The following is a 16795-nucleotide window of genomic DNA, read 5'->3' on the forward strand; positions in this document are numbered from 1 at the left end:
AAGGAGGAAGTTAGTAAGCTAAAGCAAGCCGGGGCGATCAAGGAGATCTTCTATCCTGAGTGGCTGGCCAATACTGTCGTGGTAAAAAAGAAGAATGGAAAATGGAAAGTTTGTGTTGACTTTACAGATTTGAATAAGGCATGCCCCAAGAATCCTTTCCCTATACCCAGAATTGATCAACTGGTGGATGCAACTGTGGGGCACCCCCGAATGAGCTTCTTGGACGCACTCCAAGGGTATCATCAAATCCCTTTGTCATTGAATGATCAAGAGAAAACAGCTTTTCGTGCCCCTAATGGCAACTACCATTACCGAGTGATGCCATTTGGCTTAAAGAATGCAGGGTCCACTTATCAACGAATGGTGACCAGAATATTTGATGCGCAATTGGGGCGTAATATGGAAGCGTATATCGATGACATGGTTATTAAAAGTAAGAGAACAAAAGACCATTTGACAGATTTGCAGGAGACCTTCTCGGTGTTAAGGAAGTATAAATTACGCTTGAATGCATCAAAGTGTTCCTTTGGAGTGGGATCGGGAAAGTTTTTAGGGTACATGATTACTCATCGGGGAATTGAAGTTAATCCTGATCAAATTAAGGCTGTCTTAGGCTTGCATCCCCCTCAGGATCTGAAAGAGGTGCAGAAGTTAGCGGATATGATTGTAGCCTTGAATAGGTTTATATCCCGGTCCGCAGACAGGTGCCGCCCATTTTATCGCCTTTTGCACAAATGGAAAGATTTCCAGTGGACTAGTGAATGCGACTTGGCCTTTGAAGACTTAAAGCAATACCTGTCCAGACCACCGATATTATCAACGCCCGAGAAGGAAGAAGTGTTATATGCTTACCTAGCTGTCACGAATTACTTTGTAAGTCTTGTCTTAGTACGGAATGGTGATGGGGTCCAGAAACCGATATATTATGTCAGCAAGTCTTTACAGGAAGTAGAACAGCGGTATCTACTTTTGGAAAAGGCGCTTCTAGCCGTGGTGCATGCGACAAGGAAATTGCCACATTACTTCCGAGCTCACACCGTAGTAATACTCACACAACTGCCTTTGCAGGCTATCGTGAGGAAGTCGGATTACACGGGTCGGGTAGCAAAGTGGGGAACCAAACTGGGAGCTTATGACATCAAGTATATGCCTCGGACAGCTATCAAAGGGCAAATCCTTGCCGACTTCGTGGCCGAGTTCACGGAATGTCAGGGTAACCACGGAGGTACCATGATGACAATAATGTCCATTGGGCTGGAAAAAGTCACTCCCTAGGAAGTCTACACGGATGGGGCGTCAAATCGAAAAGGAGCCGGGATTGGAGTCGTGCTAATATCTCCTGAAAAGCTAGTCATTGAAAAGTCATTGAGGTTGGGATTCTCAGCCACTAATAATGAGGCCGAGTACGAGGCTCTCTTAGTGGGCGCCCAGATGGTTAAACACTTGGGAGGAAAGGTAGTGAGATTGTATTGTGATTCCCGATTGGTAGTAGGGCAAGTAAATGGGGAGTTTGAGGCAAAAGATGAGCGAATGAAAAGCTATCTCAGACGAGTTCAAGGGGTGTTGGGTTTGTTTGAAAGTTTCAAGGTACAACAAGTTCCAAGGGGACATAATTCTCATGCTGACTCATTAGCAATGCTAGCCACTTCACTGGGTTCAAAGTTACCACGTATGGTCATGGTAGAGGATTTGCTGTCCTCTAGCTTGACCAACATCTCGGCAGTATGGATTCACAGCGTTAATGTTGGTCCAAGTTGGATGGACCCAATTGTAACTTTCTTGCAGCACGGAACACTACCTGAAGATAGAACAGTGGCCAAGAAGGTACGAAGAAGCGCTCCCCATTACTGGCTATTAGAGGAGCAAAAACTCTATAGACGTTCCTACACAGGGCCGTACCTGCTTTGCGTACATCCTGAAGCCGTGGAACCGTTGCTGGAGGAATTGCATGAAGGTGTGTGTGGGAGTCATACTGGAGGAAGATCAGTAGCTCATAGAGCCATGACCCAAGGGTATTGGTGGCCGAGCATGCAGAGAACCTCTCAAGATTACGCCAAGAAATGTGATCAATGTCAAAGGTTTGCGCCTAGCATACATCAACCTGGAGGTAACTTAAACCCGTTATCCAGCCCATGGCCCTTCGCTAAGTGGGGTTTAGATATCGTCGGACCTTTTCCTAGGGCACCAGGTAATAGGAGATGGCTCATTGTCGGCACAGATTACTTCACGAAATGGGTGGAGGCCGAGCCATTAGCCAATATTAGGGATGTGGATGTGAAGAGGTTTATCTGGAAAAATATTATAATTCGCTTCGGAGTCCCTCATACTTTGATTTCTGATAATGGGCTTCAATTTGATAGTAAGGCTTTCCGGTGATACTGCGCAGAAATGGGAATAAGAAATGGATATTCAACACCGTCCTATCCTCAAGGGAATGGTCAGGCCGAAGCGACAAATAAAGTTATCTTGGCAGGATTGAAGAAACGGTTGGATGATGCTAAAGGAGGCTGGGTAGAAGAATTGCCTCATGTATTATGGGCTTATCGCACTACGCCCCGAAGATCAACAGGCGAGACTCCCTTTTCAATGACGTACGGAATGGAAGTTATAATACCATTAGAATCGGGCTTTCCCACCCTGAAGTCTGACCAGTACGATGAAGCTAGCAATCATGAGAGGATGTATGATTGTTTGAATACTATTGAGGAAAGGAGAGAGGTAGCCAACGTGAAAATGGGCAGTTATCAGCAAAAGCTCAAGCAGACGTACGACAAGGGAGTTAGATCCAGACCTCTAGTACCAGGTGATTTGGTGCTAAGAAAGGTGGTGGGGGTAACAAAAAATCCTGCTTGGGGAAAGTTGGGTCCTAATTGGGAGGGGCCGTATAAAATTACCTCATTAGCAGGAATAGGGGCTTATCGTCTAGAAGATTTGGATGGAAGGGTGATTCCTCGCCCTTGGAATGTAAATAACTTAAGACGTTATTATTATTAAGAAAAGAATTTCCTTTTGTGCGTGGTTTCCATTCGTCTCAATTCTGCATCATTTGCAAACATTCAAGTGTTAAACTGACCTTAGTTCTTGTTCGGCTCCTCGGGCCACAAGTCTAAGAGAAATTAGTCACTTGCAAACATTCAAGTGTTAAACTGACCTTAGTTCTTGTTCGGTTCCTCGAGCCACAAGTCTAAGAGAAATTAATCACTTGCAAACATTCAAGTGTTAAACTGACCTTAGTTCTTGTTCGGCTCCTCGGGCCACAAGTCTAAGAGAAATTAATCACTTGCAAACATTCAAGTGTTAAACTGACCTTAGTTCTTGTTCGGCTCCTCGGGCCACAAGTCTAAGAGAAATTAGTCACTTGCAAACATTCAAGTGTTAAACTGACCTTAGTTCTTGTTCGGCTCCTCGCGCCACAAGTCTAAAAGAAATTAATCACTTGCAAACATTCAAGAGAAATTAGTCACTTGCAAACATTCAAGTGTTAAACTGACCTTAGTTCTTGCTCGGCTCCTCGAGCCACAAGTCTAAGAGACATTCAAGTGTTAAAAGGACCTTAGTTCTTGTTAGGCTTCTCGGGCCACAAATCTAAGAGCAACTAATCACTAGCAAAAACACAATCATTAGGCTGACCCTAGTTCTTACTCGGCTCCATGGGCCACCAGTCTAGGAGAAGTTAACCACTGGCAAAATGTAAGTGCTAAACTGATTTCTGTTCTTCTTTGGTTCCTCGGACCATAACCCAAGAGTTGTAAATCTAACAAGATCATGGCTAAGGAATCTCAAATATCTAAAGCACTAACATAAAACAAATCATCAAGCCTTGTCGCTCAGTAGCATATTGAATCTCAAACCTTCCTTTTCAAACGTCAAAAAAGGTCAAGTGGTGAAATTATGGTGCTCAGGTTAAACTTTTTGTGTTTCTTAAAATCACAAGTATAATGAACAACTTTGTAGTGAGGTTATGATTGTTAGTCTAAGTGAGCTTCTATCTGGATAAGCCTTTTGTGTTTCTTAAGGACACAAGTATAACGAACCACTTCGTAGTAATATTGTGATTGTTAATTCAAGTAGGCTTTTATCTGGATGCATACAAAATGACAAATAAATGGCAGCGCATTGTAATAAGACTTGTATATGAAACATAAGAAAAGAGCTAAATATTAATTTTTTAACAAATATTTGTTACAAAACTGGGGCAATCATATGGCCCTTTACATCCGTAAAAAGAAAAAATAAGGCAAAAAACTACGAAAGGACTAAGCAACAGGTTGCTTGTCTTTTCTTTTCTCTGGGTCTTTTTCTTTTTTCTTCTTTTTTGGCTCTTCAGCCAATTCACCCTCCGTTACTTCGTCCACGGGCTTAGCTGGGGGAGAAGGGTCCTTTGTGACTGGGGCATCAGAAGGGACAGAAGCAGGGGTGGGCACTTCAGGATCATTTGTCGGCGTTGGAGGAGTAGGGGCTAAGCGCAACGCTGGGGGGTAATAAATGTTGTCGGGAATACGAAGTTCTGCGTCAGCATCTACTCCCGTAGCATCCAAAGCGTGGCCTCACACCTCCGAACGGAACGCTCTGGCGACCCCTCTAAGTTGGTCAGTTAAGCTGTCAGAGGCTTTTTTCATCCCAGCATCATATGCCGCCTATAACTCGCGCGGCGCACACTCGCTTCCCGCTCCTTCTTGTCCAGCAGTTCTTTCGTTTGTTTGAGCTCAACAACAGTGAGGGCGAGCCTGCTTTGAGCCTGTTTCTGGGCCTCAAGAGCAAGATTTGCTTGCGACTCATAGCTTTTCAAGGCCGACTCAGCATTCTTGTGAGCTTTTTCTACCTCAGACAAGCGAGTGAGGGTCTCTTTTAAGTTCAGTTCGGCTTCTTTTTGTGCCTTCATTGCCGCCTCAGCATTCTGATCAGCTTTTCAGGCAAGATCCAGTGAATGATCTACCCACTCCTCAGCCATGAATGAAGCCTGGACCGCCTATGATATATTTAAGTTAATAAGGTTAGTCATAATAGGTAGTTAAACTCATATATGGAATGCGCAAAAACTTCGAAAGTACCTTGGCTAAATCCTGCTTCAAAGACAAGAAAACTTTCCTCTTACGGAAGGACCGCAATTCTGCCATGTCTTCGGGAAGGCATAGAGCCTTCTCTAGACACTCGGCCACCAGGCTCGAGCTTCCCTTCTTCGGATCCCGCAGATTGGCGTCATCCAAAACAGGGTTGCCCGAGCTGAGGGTGAAGTTGGGCCGCCAGGTTGATGCTTTCCTTGTAGATTCACCACTGGGGTCTTTCAAAGAAGCAGTGGGAGCAATTTTCTTGGAAAGGGCCTTTGCAGCCCTGGTATCTTTAACAGAGGGGTCGAGGTTTTCCCCTTCTTCGATGTCTATAACATGTTTGCTACTCTGACCCCTCTTGCGTTTTTTATATGTCGCCTCCGAGGGAGGTGCCTGAGTAACAGCTGGAGTAACGGGACGAGGAGGAACCGGCACCGCTGGTGAAGAGCCGCCTGCATGTGCCTGTAATAGGGCCAGCAGGTCGGGCTCTTTTTCTTGAAAACCCATCTGGCTGCTTGACGGTTGGGAGCTGGAGGGAGCGTCTGGGCAGTAGAACACCTCAAAGTCTTTCTCTGTCACCTCGGGAGGAGGGAGCTCGGGCGTGGCAGCTCTTTCCTCAGCGACAGGAGCAGCAGCTTGCTCCAAAGGAGGATAGATCAGTTGGGCGGCAAGTGGGGCAGGAAGCTGTGCGTCCTGAATTCCTGCAGGGGGAGGTACGGCTAATAAGAATCCCAGAGCAGCAACGTCAATTTGAGCTAGCCTTAGATCTCTTGCTCTTATTACGTTCTTCGGACTTTGAAAACGTTTAGTAGAAGGAGTGTATCCGAGAATAATGTGGGCTGCTCGGAGCTGTCCGTCCCTATGTACGAATACCTCCGACTGAAGAATCCTGTTCAAATCGGCACGGTTCATGGCAGACAAATTCGGGGCGGTATGGTAATCGTCTGCAGTAATAAATGAAGGCATTAGAAAAAATATGTAGTGTGGTGTAAAACACAGAAAAGAATATGGTTAGTCCTAAGTGCTAGGTTAGTCCTCGGGAACCCTACCTGGTACCCCTTCTCGGGTAGGGCAATGCAATCCGTCATGCCAATTGCCCGAGATGACGAGATAATCTTCATCCATCCCTTTGCTTGAATCGGGTAAACAGGAAATCAGCCTAACAGAAGGGATCCTACACTTCATATAGTATTTAGTCCTATCCCCCTTTTGGCAGTTATATACCCAATTTACATCCTGCCAAGTCAGATTGGTTCCCAGTTTTCGATTAAGGGCATCCGTGCATCCTAAGATTCTAAGGACATTTGGGGAGCATTGCGAAGGGGTAAGCCTATAATTTATTAGAAAATCCCTAGTTACTCTACCCATAGGAATTTCCATACCCCCCTCGATAAATGCAATCATCGGAATCAAAATGGATTCAGGTGGCCGAGACACCAAGGGGATATCTTCTTCCTCACAATACGTAATATCTACGTCATTGGGGATCCGATATCGGTCCTTAAAAGCGGCCTTCGCCTCATCTGTATTCACTAACTTAGCGTATCTACCCATTAGCCCCCGCTACAAGAGGAGAAAAGCAAGCAAGAAGAGAAAAACGAAAGAAAAATGAACACACCTCTGAAGATCGCTTAAGGATGGTCCTCGGGAGCTCACTTTTCTTTCAATCCTTCGAAATGTCAAAATGAGCTTTATCCAGCGTAAGAAGTTGCTTTTATAGGGGTGGGGGAAGTGGAAGTAATGAGGTAAAAGAATAAGAGCGGTAACTTTCCCGCTCATAATTAAGAACAAAATCTGAGCCGTACATTTCTCATCCAACCGTAGAACGTGCGCGGGAAAAGAAGCGTTAGACGCCATAAATGCCTCATCGTGGGATACGAGGCGCCAGACGCGGATCATGGGGCAGTGAAGAGACGTCTATACGTGTGAAAACATAAGAAGGGTAAGAAGCGTGTATGAGAAGTTAAAACTTGGTTATTAATTCATGATTAATAACTCAAGTATTAAAGGGGCTGTTGTGAGGACCCGAGGACCTAAGAACCCTAGGACCCGAAGAAAGGAGGGCCAACATTTAGTATGCAAGATGAGGTCTCTCCGGGTGTGCCCGAAGATGAAGAGGCGTGGACAATAACTACATAAAGGATGTGTTACAAATATCTGGATGTAGTAGGCTGAGTTGAAAGGTTGCATTAAATGCTCGGCAACAACCATTCTGGCCGCATTAATTAGCAAGCATCACCTCTATCCGTCGCATTAATGTGGACATGACCTGAACAGTGTGGAACGCAAAGTAGAATCTTGCGCCATTGCCGACGGACAAGTGTCATGGGGAAGGGACCGCAGATTGCAAGGTGTAAGGCTACGATGAAAGCAGAAAACAATATAAATAGGAATGAAGAGACTACGAAAAGGGGCTTTTTTGGTTGTTGAACCCTCTCTACCAAATTTATTGTATAAGGATCTTTGATCAATAAACGAAGAAGAGGAAGTTAAACAAGTTTGTGAATTCTCAGGTCCTTACAATATGTAAGGGGTAGGTGAGAGGGTATTTGTGTAAAATAGATTTCTTATCACTTTTCCCTCCTCAATTTCCTCCCAATTTGGGAGGATAAAAAAGTGGGCCTAGGAGGGAAAACTTTCTCCCCTATTTTCTGTCTCTCCTATTTTTCTTCTTCAACCAAATAGTAGAAAACAACATTTTCCACCTTATTTTTCATTCTCCCTGTTTTTACCCTAACCAAACACACCCTAAACATTTACGTCACACAAACAATGCATTAGTAGCACTAGCGCCAAATTGCACCTAAGCAGCTGAGACTCTCAAGCATCCTCTTTGTCAATTTATGCAAATTACTTCCCTTATATTATTGCTCTTCCTATATTATTAATTTTCATATAACATTTAAACCTTATGAATTTGTCACTAGCAATTTACTATAAGTCATTTATGTAAATTTTCGTCTATTGTTTAGCTATGATTATCTTTTACTTATACAAGTTCTAATTTTACTAAGGGAAAAAATGTATCCTTCTTGGAGCACCATACAATGAAGGAAATCTAGACCTGAATCCCTTTGACGAACTCGGGTCCAAAAACTCCTTAATCAAAGCTCGACATGTGGCAAAACGACAAAAAAGGCCCAAAACATGCAACATTGTTAACAACAGAGTTATGGTCAATGTTGATGACGATAATTAAAGTAATCACAATAGCAATGATGCAATTTTCTATTGTGTAATTTTTTTCAATGGCCATTTCTCGTAGTCGTAGGTGCTCAGCAGCTCATGGATTTTTGAAATTTCATTTAATCTTAGCCTAAATAATGACAATTGATATTATGGATTTACATAATTTATTCACAAAACAAAATTCTTGTGTCAAATTACATAATTGATTATACTTTTTTTTATTCATAAAAAGTAAAAAAGAGTGGAGTAGATGAATTTTTTTTTTTGGCATAATTAATCCTCTATCTCACACTCCAAAGAGAAAATTTAAGTGATATTTTAACTTATAAGCTGGTGTATCATATACCAGGCGCATGAGATCATCCTCTCATAAGTAGATGGTCCCCACACGTGTGAGACCCACTTGCCTATGAGAGGCAGGTCTCATGCGCTTAGCGCATGATAAATTTTTTCTCTAACTTCTATATAACTTATTAACTTTCAAATGAAAAGGTAACTCCATTGATTTTTTTTTTTTTGGGAGGGGGGGGGGGGTATGCACGAGCAATGAGATAGAATGTACAAGACAACCCAATAGTCTTGTAATTCAATTGGTAGCACTTTTTATGGTGTTCATAATATTTTAGGTTCAAACCTCCCATCTCCCCAGGATCCCATCACATTATGAAATCTCTACCACTGATCTAAGTGGATTTTTTTCTTTAAAAAAAAATTATGAAGAAACCATGACTTTCTTTTAAGGTCATAACATGCGTGATTCTACTCATAAAAGTATGATTCATTGGTTCTTAAAACGTTTAAATTTAATTACATCAAGAGTCTTGTAATTGGACATCATTGCTTCATAAAGTAGTCACCTTTATAAAACTAATATTCAAATCTCTCTCTATTATTGTAACTATCGATTAAAAATTAAAACCCATATAATTATAGTTCATTCAACCATCATCTTTCATTCTCTCTCACTCTCACTCTCTATCACTCTCTCTCACTCTCTCTCTCTTTTAAAAAAAATCAGATCATCTTTCATTCTTATTTTTAACAAAATTCAAGTTAATGAATCATTCTCTAAAAATGCTGCGAAATTTTGGCATAACCCTCACGCCAATTTTGTATTAGCAAATGCAAACCCCATAGTTCTCAAGAAAGAACATTTTGAGAGGCTGAGAGCATATTCTAAACAAAAGAATCGGGCACAAAATGATACCATCTGTGCCACGTGATAATAGAAAGAATACATCTGTACTTAGATGTCACAGTGACATATAGTTCAAAGGCCTCATTTTTTTGAAGCAGAGGAGTTAGGTGGGCGTTGTGGGCGTTTGCTTTGGTCTAAGAATTTGTATGTCAAATTGTCATTACCACGTGTTATAACTCATATCAAACCCCACAAACAAAACAAAGGTTGGGTTAGGTGGTGTTTATTGGAGACTTTGAAGGGTTGCTTTGTTAGGTGTGTATACAGGGAAAAAAAAAAGAAAGTGTGTGTGGGTCGTATGGCAATGGCTTTGGAGGGTTTGGTTTGGTCCCTATAACTTCGTGAATGGTTAGTTAGATTTTTTTTTTTTTAAACTTACTGTAGCAAGTGCCATTAGTGAGTATTTAAAGTTTGACCAACCATGCCAGTGTTTCACAAGAATAATTGTGATTTGATTGTGACCCAGGACGCAAAAAATAGACTTCATCCTCAATAAAATAAACATTTAAAGTTATTAAGTCTTTTGAAATCATAAAAGAAAGAGCTCTAAATTTCACTAAATAAGAAGAAACTCAAAAGTGTTTTTTTTTTTTTTGAAAAGCAAAAGTGTTATTTTTTGAAATAAGAGTTGTTGTATGAATTATTTTTCCGTTTTATACATTGTATGTCTATTGGTTTTTTTTTTTTGTTCAGAGAGTATGTCTATTGGTATTGATATACTTCAAGAAACTCTTTACCATTTTTTTTAAAGAATCCTTTTTACTAAGTAAGAATATATTTTTCTAAAAAAAAAAATACTAAGTAAGAATATTCCAAAATATACCATAAGAATATACTATAAATAAGGACCCGATTCTGACTAATTTTTTGTTTAAGAACAATTAAAATAAGGAAATAAAATCCAAAAACATTGCATGCATATATATATGTGTGTGTTTTACAAAACCTTTTTACCTAGTAAGAATATTCCATGAGATCAAGGAAAATAAAGTAAGAATATTCCAAAATATATCCTAGGAATAAACTAAGGAAACAATTTTGACTAAGAAAACTAGAAGGTGCTCTTGTTTTGAAGAGATCTATAATCTATTCAATCCAATTATAACGCTTATTGAAGTAGTGATTTTTAACTAGTAGTGAAAAAACCACCGCACACGTTTGGTTTTGGTGTGATAATCACACTACAAATATAAATGTTTGTGGAGTATGGGGGGCGAGGAATGAGGTTCAAGTCTTTATAAGGAAATTTTACACACATATACACTTAGATTAGGTTAGAAAGAATTTTTATCTTGTATAAAAAAAAAATAAAGATATTAAACTCAGTGTAAAAAATAAGAACATTTTTTTATTAAACCATAAAATCTAAGTTTTCAAAAAGTAGAGGAAATCTCTAAAAATGACTAAGAATAGGAAAATAAAACTCCAAAATCTAAAATCTAGAATATTTATAATTTATAGTAATATATTATATAATTTAAGAAGTTTGACTTTTAGTTTAACTCATAATATTATACCACATGAGCTAGCTTATGAAATTTCACAATTTTATACGTCACTAAAGGAGGGTTTAAACTTTTCATGGGTTACCACTAGTTTGTGTCTATATATATATATATATATATATATATATATATATACTCCTATTTTGTTAGAGGAAAGTCAAGCCCACGTCAAAGGAGGTGCCAATGGGTCATATATAAACTCAACCCTTGAGGTGTATTAAGAGGCGCCACAAGGCCAAGAGACATTTGGCCATAAAATTTCAATAAATAATAAATAACAAAAACTAACTTTCATATTTTATCGCATCAATAATTATCTTATATATTGATTATATATGATTTCTTCCTTTTATAGTTTGTAAGTCTCATAGTTGTGTGAAACTCACACCCTAAAAATGCATGTATCCAATGTATGAGATACACGATCCGTACGTTAATTCATAATTCAAAAGAATATAATAGTACAAATAGGGCAAGTTGAACATAAAACAATGCCTTTAAAGATGCAAATGTCTAAGAATTAAGGTTTTGTGGATGGAAAGTTATGAGATTATGATTTTTACTATGTTTGACTTATTAACTTTTCTCATAATCTTACAAATTAGAATATCATTAATCACAAAAAAGCATTTTTAAGTTTTATTTATTAAGTTGCTAAAATGATGTGATAACGTTTCATTTATATTTGATTTTGCAACATTTTTACAAACTAATGATGTGACTAATTATTACTAGTTTTCATTTAAACTCACTACTAACATCATATTTTTAATTATCAATAATCACTCTGCATCAACAGTTTGAAAAATATATATATTTTTAAATATTTGTAATAGTTTATAACTCTTAACATTTTTCTAAAATTAAGAGTAGATTAAATATTTTCCAAATTAGGTATCATTTTTAAAACCTCACAAACTAACCTTATTTGTTAAAAATGGGCTCCATATTGACATCACTATTAAAAATAAGTCAATTTAAATTGTAAACCACACACACTAAACATACATTCAATCAAGATCAAGCAAAAAAAGTCTACATATATTCATTAAAAAAAAAAAGCAAATAAAAACAAAATTACCTTTAAAAATAAATAATAAATGTCAAAATCAGGCAACCTAGTACTGTAGTAAGCTCCATGAAACGCCTCCAAAAGTTGGTGACTGTTAACAACAAAGTGGTGTGGCGTGCGTGCGTGTGTGTTAGCCAACTTGTCATCATACTGTTCCTCCTATGCTATCATCTGACCAGAAGGACAACAAAAGAGCAACGATTTCTTCTATATAAATATAAATTGGTTAAAGCCACCACGTTTATAACTATCTTTCCCTCTCAATATTTTTTTTTGGTTTTGTTTTTACTTGCATAGCTGGTCGTCTTTTTCTTCTTCTCCATCAGTGTTTCTTTTCTTGTAATAAACTCTCAAACTCTCAACCCCTTATTTGCACTTATTCTCTTCCTCGGTTTCTTCGCTCACTCCTTTATATATATAATCAGGTAATACCCATTTTATAATCAAACTCTCTGATTTTCCATCTTCCATTTCTTTCTTGCTCCTTGGCATTTTTGGTTTCTGGGTCTGTTTTTTTCTACATACTTGTGGAAGGTGCGTTTCTGGGTCTCTGTGATGTTTTTGGCTTATGATGTGGGTCTGTGTTTCTGGAAGATTTTCAATGTTTGGTTGTTGGTTTTATTTAATTTAGGATTTTTTTTTGGAAATCCCGTGTGGGATATTGTTGATTCATGCTTGAGAGTATTTGGGTTTGCTTGTTGCTTCTGTTATTATGCAGAACTTTTAGTATAGATCCGTTGTTTTTCTTTTTCAAATAATATAGCATTGGATTGGATTTTATATGGGTTTTGATCCTCAATTGGTGAAACAAGTTTATTGAGCTTGTTGCCTCCTTTTATGAGTTCAAACATTATGGGCCCCTTTTCAAATCTTTGTTCTGTTATTCTATTAAGTTTAATCTGATTTAGGTCCATAAGGGCCATAACTAAATGATTTAGAATGCATAGAATCCCTTGATTATGTCATGTGATTGGGATCATGTTCAATGCATTTCTTTAACTTCCTTTTGGTTCTTTTTCCCCTTCTTTTTGACCATGGTAAAACATACATAACATTCTCTTTATTCCTTGAGCAAAATTAGATTTCTATTAATGCTATTCCCTTTGAGTTTTTGGTAGGGCTGAAGTATGTGCTGCCAACTTTATGTTTTATTATTTTCCAAAATGGACAGAACCCATATTTATAATTTGTATCCTTACATTGTTAATTCTGATATTTTGATTTTCAGAATGGCTGCTGCAGTATTTCACCAAGCTATTGGGACTCCTCACTCCAGTCTTCATCACGAGTTTAGGGAAAATTCATTGCGATTGAATTCGAACAGTTACTGGCTCGAAATTGGAGTGTCAAGAAGAGGATGTCATCGCTCCAACCAGAGGAATTTTTGTGTAGTTCAAGCCTCAACATCTCAAACTTCAATGTTTGATCCAGTTTCATCCCCCTCAACTAACACCAATAACTCCAAGAAGAAATCAAGTAAGCCTGTTATATTGAATCTAAATTGGACAAATAATCTGAAGAGCAGACAAGCATTGATAGATGTATTTTCTTGATCATAAGTCATATTTTCTCAATAAGCCTTACTCCTCTTTTTATGGGTTTAGTTACAGATATCATTTCTGCAAAAAAATGTCTGAGGCTAAACATTTACAACCGAGTTGTTTCCAATTATTGATATCTTATTTAATGCAATCTTGTAACTTAGAACCCAAAGTTGTCTCTATTGTGGAATTGTCTAACTGCTGTTCTGTTATTTTCATTCAGATGAAGCGGCTTTGATTCTGATGCGGCATGGTGAGTCATTATGGAATGAAAAGAACTTGTTCACAGGTTGTGTTGATGTGCCACTAACCAAGAAGGGTGTGGAAGAAGCAATTGAAGCTGGAAAGAGAATCAGCAATATACCTATCGACATGATCTATACATCTGCACTGATTCGTGCTCAGATGACTGCCATGCTTGCCATGACCCAGCACCGTCGCAGGAAGGTAAATTCAGGAAATATTTTTAGGTGTTCAAACTTTGAAGACAACCATTTTTTTCGTGGGTGCTAAATCTGAGAATTCAGTGACATTTCAGCTAGTGTTACTCAGCAGCCAATGTCCATGTAGAGTTGATTGGCAATTTGTTACTGGTCATCCAGCCAGCAATAAATTTTAGGTTGAGAAAATTTTGAATCTATTTCTAACAACCCCCCCCCCCCCCGGCGCCCTCTTTCCCCCCTTTTTTTTGGTCCAGGAAAAAATTCAAAAAAAGAAAAAGAAGAATGCATTACCAAGTTGTATCATGTTCCTTGCGCTTGATCCAGATATAAATATAATTAACTCCATTATGATTCACGGTTTTACATTTTCGTGGAAATATGTTCATCTTGATGCTGTAGAAGATTTGTGTTCAATCTCCTTTTATATGCCAACTTGTTAACTATCAGCCTGCTTACAGGTGCCAATAATCATTCATAATGAGAGTGAACAGGCAAGGACATGGAGTGAAATTTTCAGTGAAGATACCAAAAAGCAATCCATTCCAGTCATAGCAGCTTGGCAATTAAATGAAAGAATGTAATTTTTCTGTCTCTGCTTTAGTTATTGCTTTTCTTGCCTGTGATTTCTGCTTTAGACTTTCCTGCATCTAATGTGGTTCTTCCTTTCAGGTATGGAGAATTACAGGGCCTCAATAAGCAGGAGACGGCAGATAGATATGGGAAGGAACAAGTTCATGAGTGGCGTCGCAGTTACGATATTCCTCCTCCTAATGGCGAGAGTTTGGAAATGTGTGCTGAAAGAGCTGTTGCATATTTCAAAGATCTAGTATGGATGACTATGTGCTTGCCTATATATAGTTCTCTTTTCTGTTTCTTTTCCATATGATGTTTTGTGTCCAAAATCAAATAGATAAGCATCATAGGTTCAAGTGATCATATAATATTTCAGTAGTGCCTGACTACAGCAACGTTGTGCTGCAGATTGAACCCCAGCTTCTGTCGGGAAAAAATGTAATGATTGCCGCCCATGGGAATTCATTGAGGTCCATCATTATGTATCTTGACAAATTAACTTCGCAAGAGGTAATATACATTGTCTGCTATCGGGATTTCCTGCATTTCTGTGGCACTCTTGTTTTTTACAACAATAAAACAAATATCATGGTCACTGTTCCCCCCTAACCCCCCTTTTCTCTTTTTCCTGGCAGGTTATCAGTTTAGAACTATCAACTGGAATACCCATGCTTTACATTTTCAAAGGGGGAAAATTCATTAGGAGAGGAAGTCCTGTAGCACCTACTGAGGCAGGAGTTTATGCTTATACTAGGGTATGCAACTTCTGCTTCTTGTTCTTCTTTTTATTTTATTTTTAAAAAATCTTTTCTGCACCACTATATTTTTATTTTATATTTTAGCTCGTACTCATATATTCATTAGCATTGTGTAAATGGTGCCACTGAATGCGTCCATGAACCCAGCTTAGTAGCATCTCCTTACCTTGTAAGAGCAAGGTGGAGGATAAAGCATGTGGGTACAAAACTCTCTGGGCGGGTCTAAGTAGTAAATACCAATAAAAAAAATGGTTCCATTTAATGATATCACAGTACTTAGGGTAAAAAAAGGGGGAGGGGGGTGTGGAAGAAGGAAAGAATCCACTCAAACTATTTGTTATTGACAAGAAAGGGTGGATAGATGAGCCTTAAATTAGGCCAATCTTTCTTGAAATTTTTGGAGAATTCTAGATGTTCTTTGAAGAGTCATTACCTTGGAAATCTTTTCTTTTTCACTTGTTTCTCAACCTTCATTTTAGGCCATGATACTTGTTGCAGACATGGACCTGCTGCCATCTCCAATTTAACTGTCTTTTGTCTTCGATGTTGATGGAGAAATATCACTAAATAATTTATTTTTTTAAACTAGAAGTATAAATGGTGGTCAAATGGTACGATTCCATTCAGTGATGTCTGTGTTCTTCTCAGACAGGAAAATGGCATCATCTGGCCAATGATGCTTAGCACCCTTCACAGACTTGAAACTGCTTGTTGAATGTATCAACTGACTAAAACAGGCTTTGTGGTGGTTGTTGTTGTTGGTGGTGACTCTTTAATTATATTCTCTAGAATAATCAATCATTAGTAAAATACTGACATTTGAATTTTGTTGCAGGGTTTAGCTCAATACAGGCAGAAGTTAGATGAGATGTTTCATTAATTTGCCTTGAAGTATAGGTAACCTCAATTACACTGGCTTTCTTCGGCTTTTAACTTCTTCAGTATGCTGACATTTTGCTTAATGGCTTTGTGCGGTGGCTTTACCGGTTGTTTGTTGATGACATAATTAGAGTACAAAGGCAAGAATTGTTCTTGATACTGTTATACATGTAAGAGCCAGCTGCATTGCATGAAGTATGTATCCGTACAGTTTACAATTAATAAGAAAGCGGGCTGCTATTCCTGTGTACTTTTTGGATGTGTGATCTAACCTAGATTTACGTTCCTGTGGTAGATGTGTGGAGACATGTAGATCTTATATTTATTTTTTACTTCTTAAACCCAATGTTTAAATTGTAATTGGCAGACCTGAAATAAGAATATCATTTTGGCACTACTACTATTTTTTTGTTTTTTGTTTTTTTTTTTTTTTACTTCTAATGTTTGTGTTTTGTTCCTTGATCTCTCTCTCTTCCCCCCCCCCCCCCCCCATTTTAATTATTATTATTTACCATTAAGGAATAAAACAATAGAAACTTTATATATTTGTTAGACTGACCTTATCAAAGTAAGACACTTTTGACTGACC

At 38.5% G+C, this 16795-nt stretch overlaps 2 protein-coding genes across 4 annotated transcripts; both read left to right on the forward strand.

The window, feature by feature from the left end:
* The first annotated feature begins 2388 nt into the window (after positions 1–2388).
* On the forward strand, positions 2389–4482 carry LOC142612412 (uncharacterized). The gene is made up of 2 exons (XM_075784510.1): positions 2389–2803; positions 4328–4482. The coding sequence occupies exons 1-2, from the start codon at positions 2389–2391 to the stop codon at positions 4480–4482; spliced, it is 570 nt and encodes a 189-aa protein (XP_075640625.1).
* Positions 4483–12256: 7774 nt separating this feature from the next.
* LOC142611783 (2,3-bisphosphoglycerate-dependent phosphoglycerate mutase 1-like) lies at positions 12257–16603 on the forward strand. 3 transcript variants are annotated; one of them, XM_075783920.1, is made up of 9 exons: positions 12257–12546; positions 13241–13488; positions 13777–14000; positions 14455–14573; positions 14666–14822; positions 14978–15079; positions 15205–15324; positions 16163–16223; positions 16302–16603. In XM_075783920.1, the coding sequence occupies exons 2-8, from the start codon at positions 13242–13244 to the stop codon at positions 16205–16207; spliced, it is 1014 nt and encodes a 337-aa protein (XP_075640035.1). In that variant the 5' UTR covers positions 12257–12546; position 13241; the 3' UTR covers positions 16208–16223; positions 16302–16603. The 3 variants fall into 3 exon arrangements, with proteins under 3 accessions (XP_075640035.1, XP_075640036.1, XP_075640034.1); XM_075783921.1 differs by having other exon boundaries at positions 12258–12437; positions 16163–16224; positions 16338–16603; XM_075783919.1 differs by having other exon boundaries at positions 12258–12437.
* The last annotated feature ends 192 nt before the right edge of the window (positions 16604–16795 follow it).

This window comes from Castanea sativa, chromosome 10, assembly GCF_040712315.1.
Source record: "Castanea sativa cultivar Marrone di Chiusa Pesio chromosome 10, ASM4071231v1".
Lineage (NCBI taxonomy): Eukaryota > Viridiplantae > Streptophyta > Magnoliopsida > Fagales > Fagaceae > Castanea > Castanea sativa.

Bases quoted from the DNA above. Each gene is read 5' to 3' on its own strand.
- LOC142612412 (XM_075784510.1), top strand. From the start codon at position 2,389: ATGGGAATAAGAAATGGATATTCAACACCGTCCTATCCTCAAGGGAAT. The intron at 2,804-4,327 runs GTGATTTGGTGC...TTGGCTCTTCAG, and splicing joins ATCCAGACCTCTAGTACCAG to CCAATTCACCCTCCGTTACT.
- LOC142611783 (XM_075783920.1), top strand. From the start codon at position 13,242: ATGGCTGCTGCAGTATTTCACCAAGCTATTGGGACTCCTCACTCCAGT. The intron at 13,489-13,776 runs GTAAGCCTGTTA...ATTTTCATTCAG, and splicing joins TAACTCCAAGAAGAAATCAA to ATGAAGCGGCTTTGATTCTG. The intron at 14,574-14,665 runs GTAATTTTTCTG...TCTTCCTTTCAG, and splicing joins TGGCAATTAAATGAAAGAAT to GTATGGAGAATTACAGGGCC.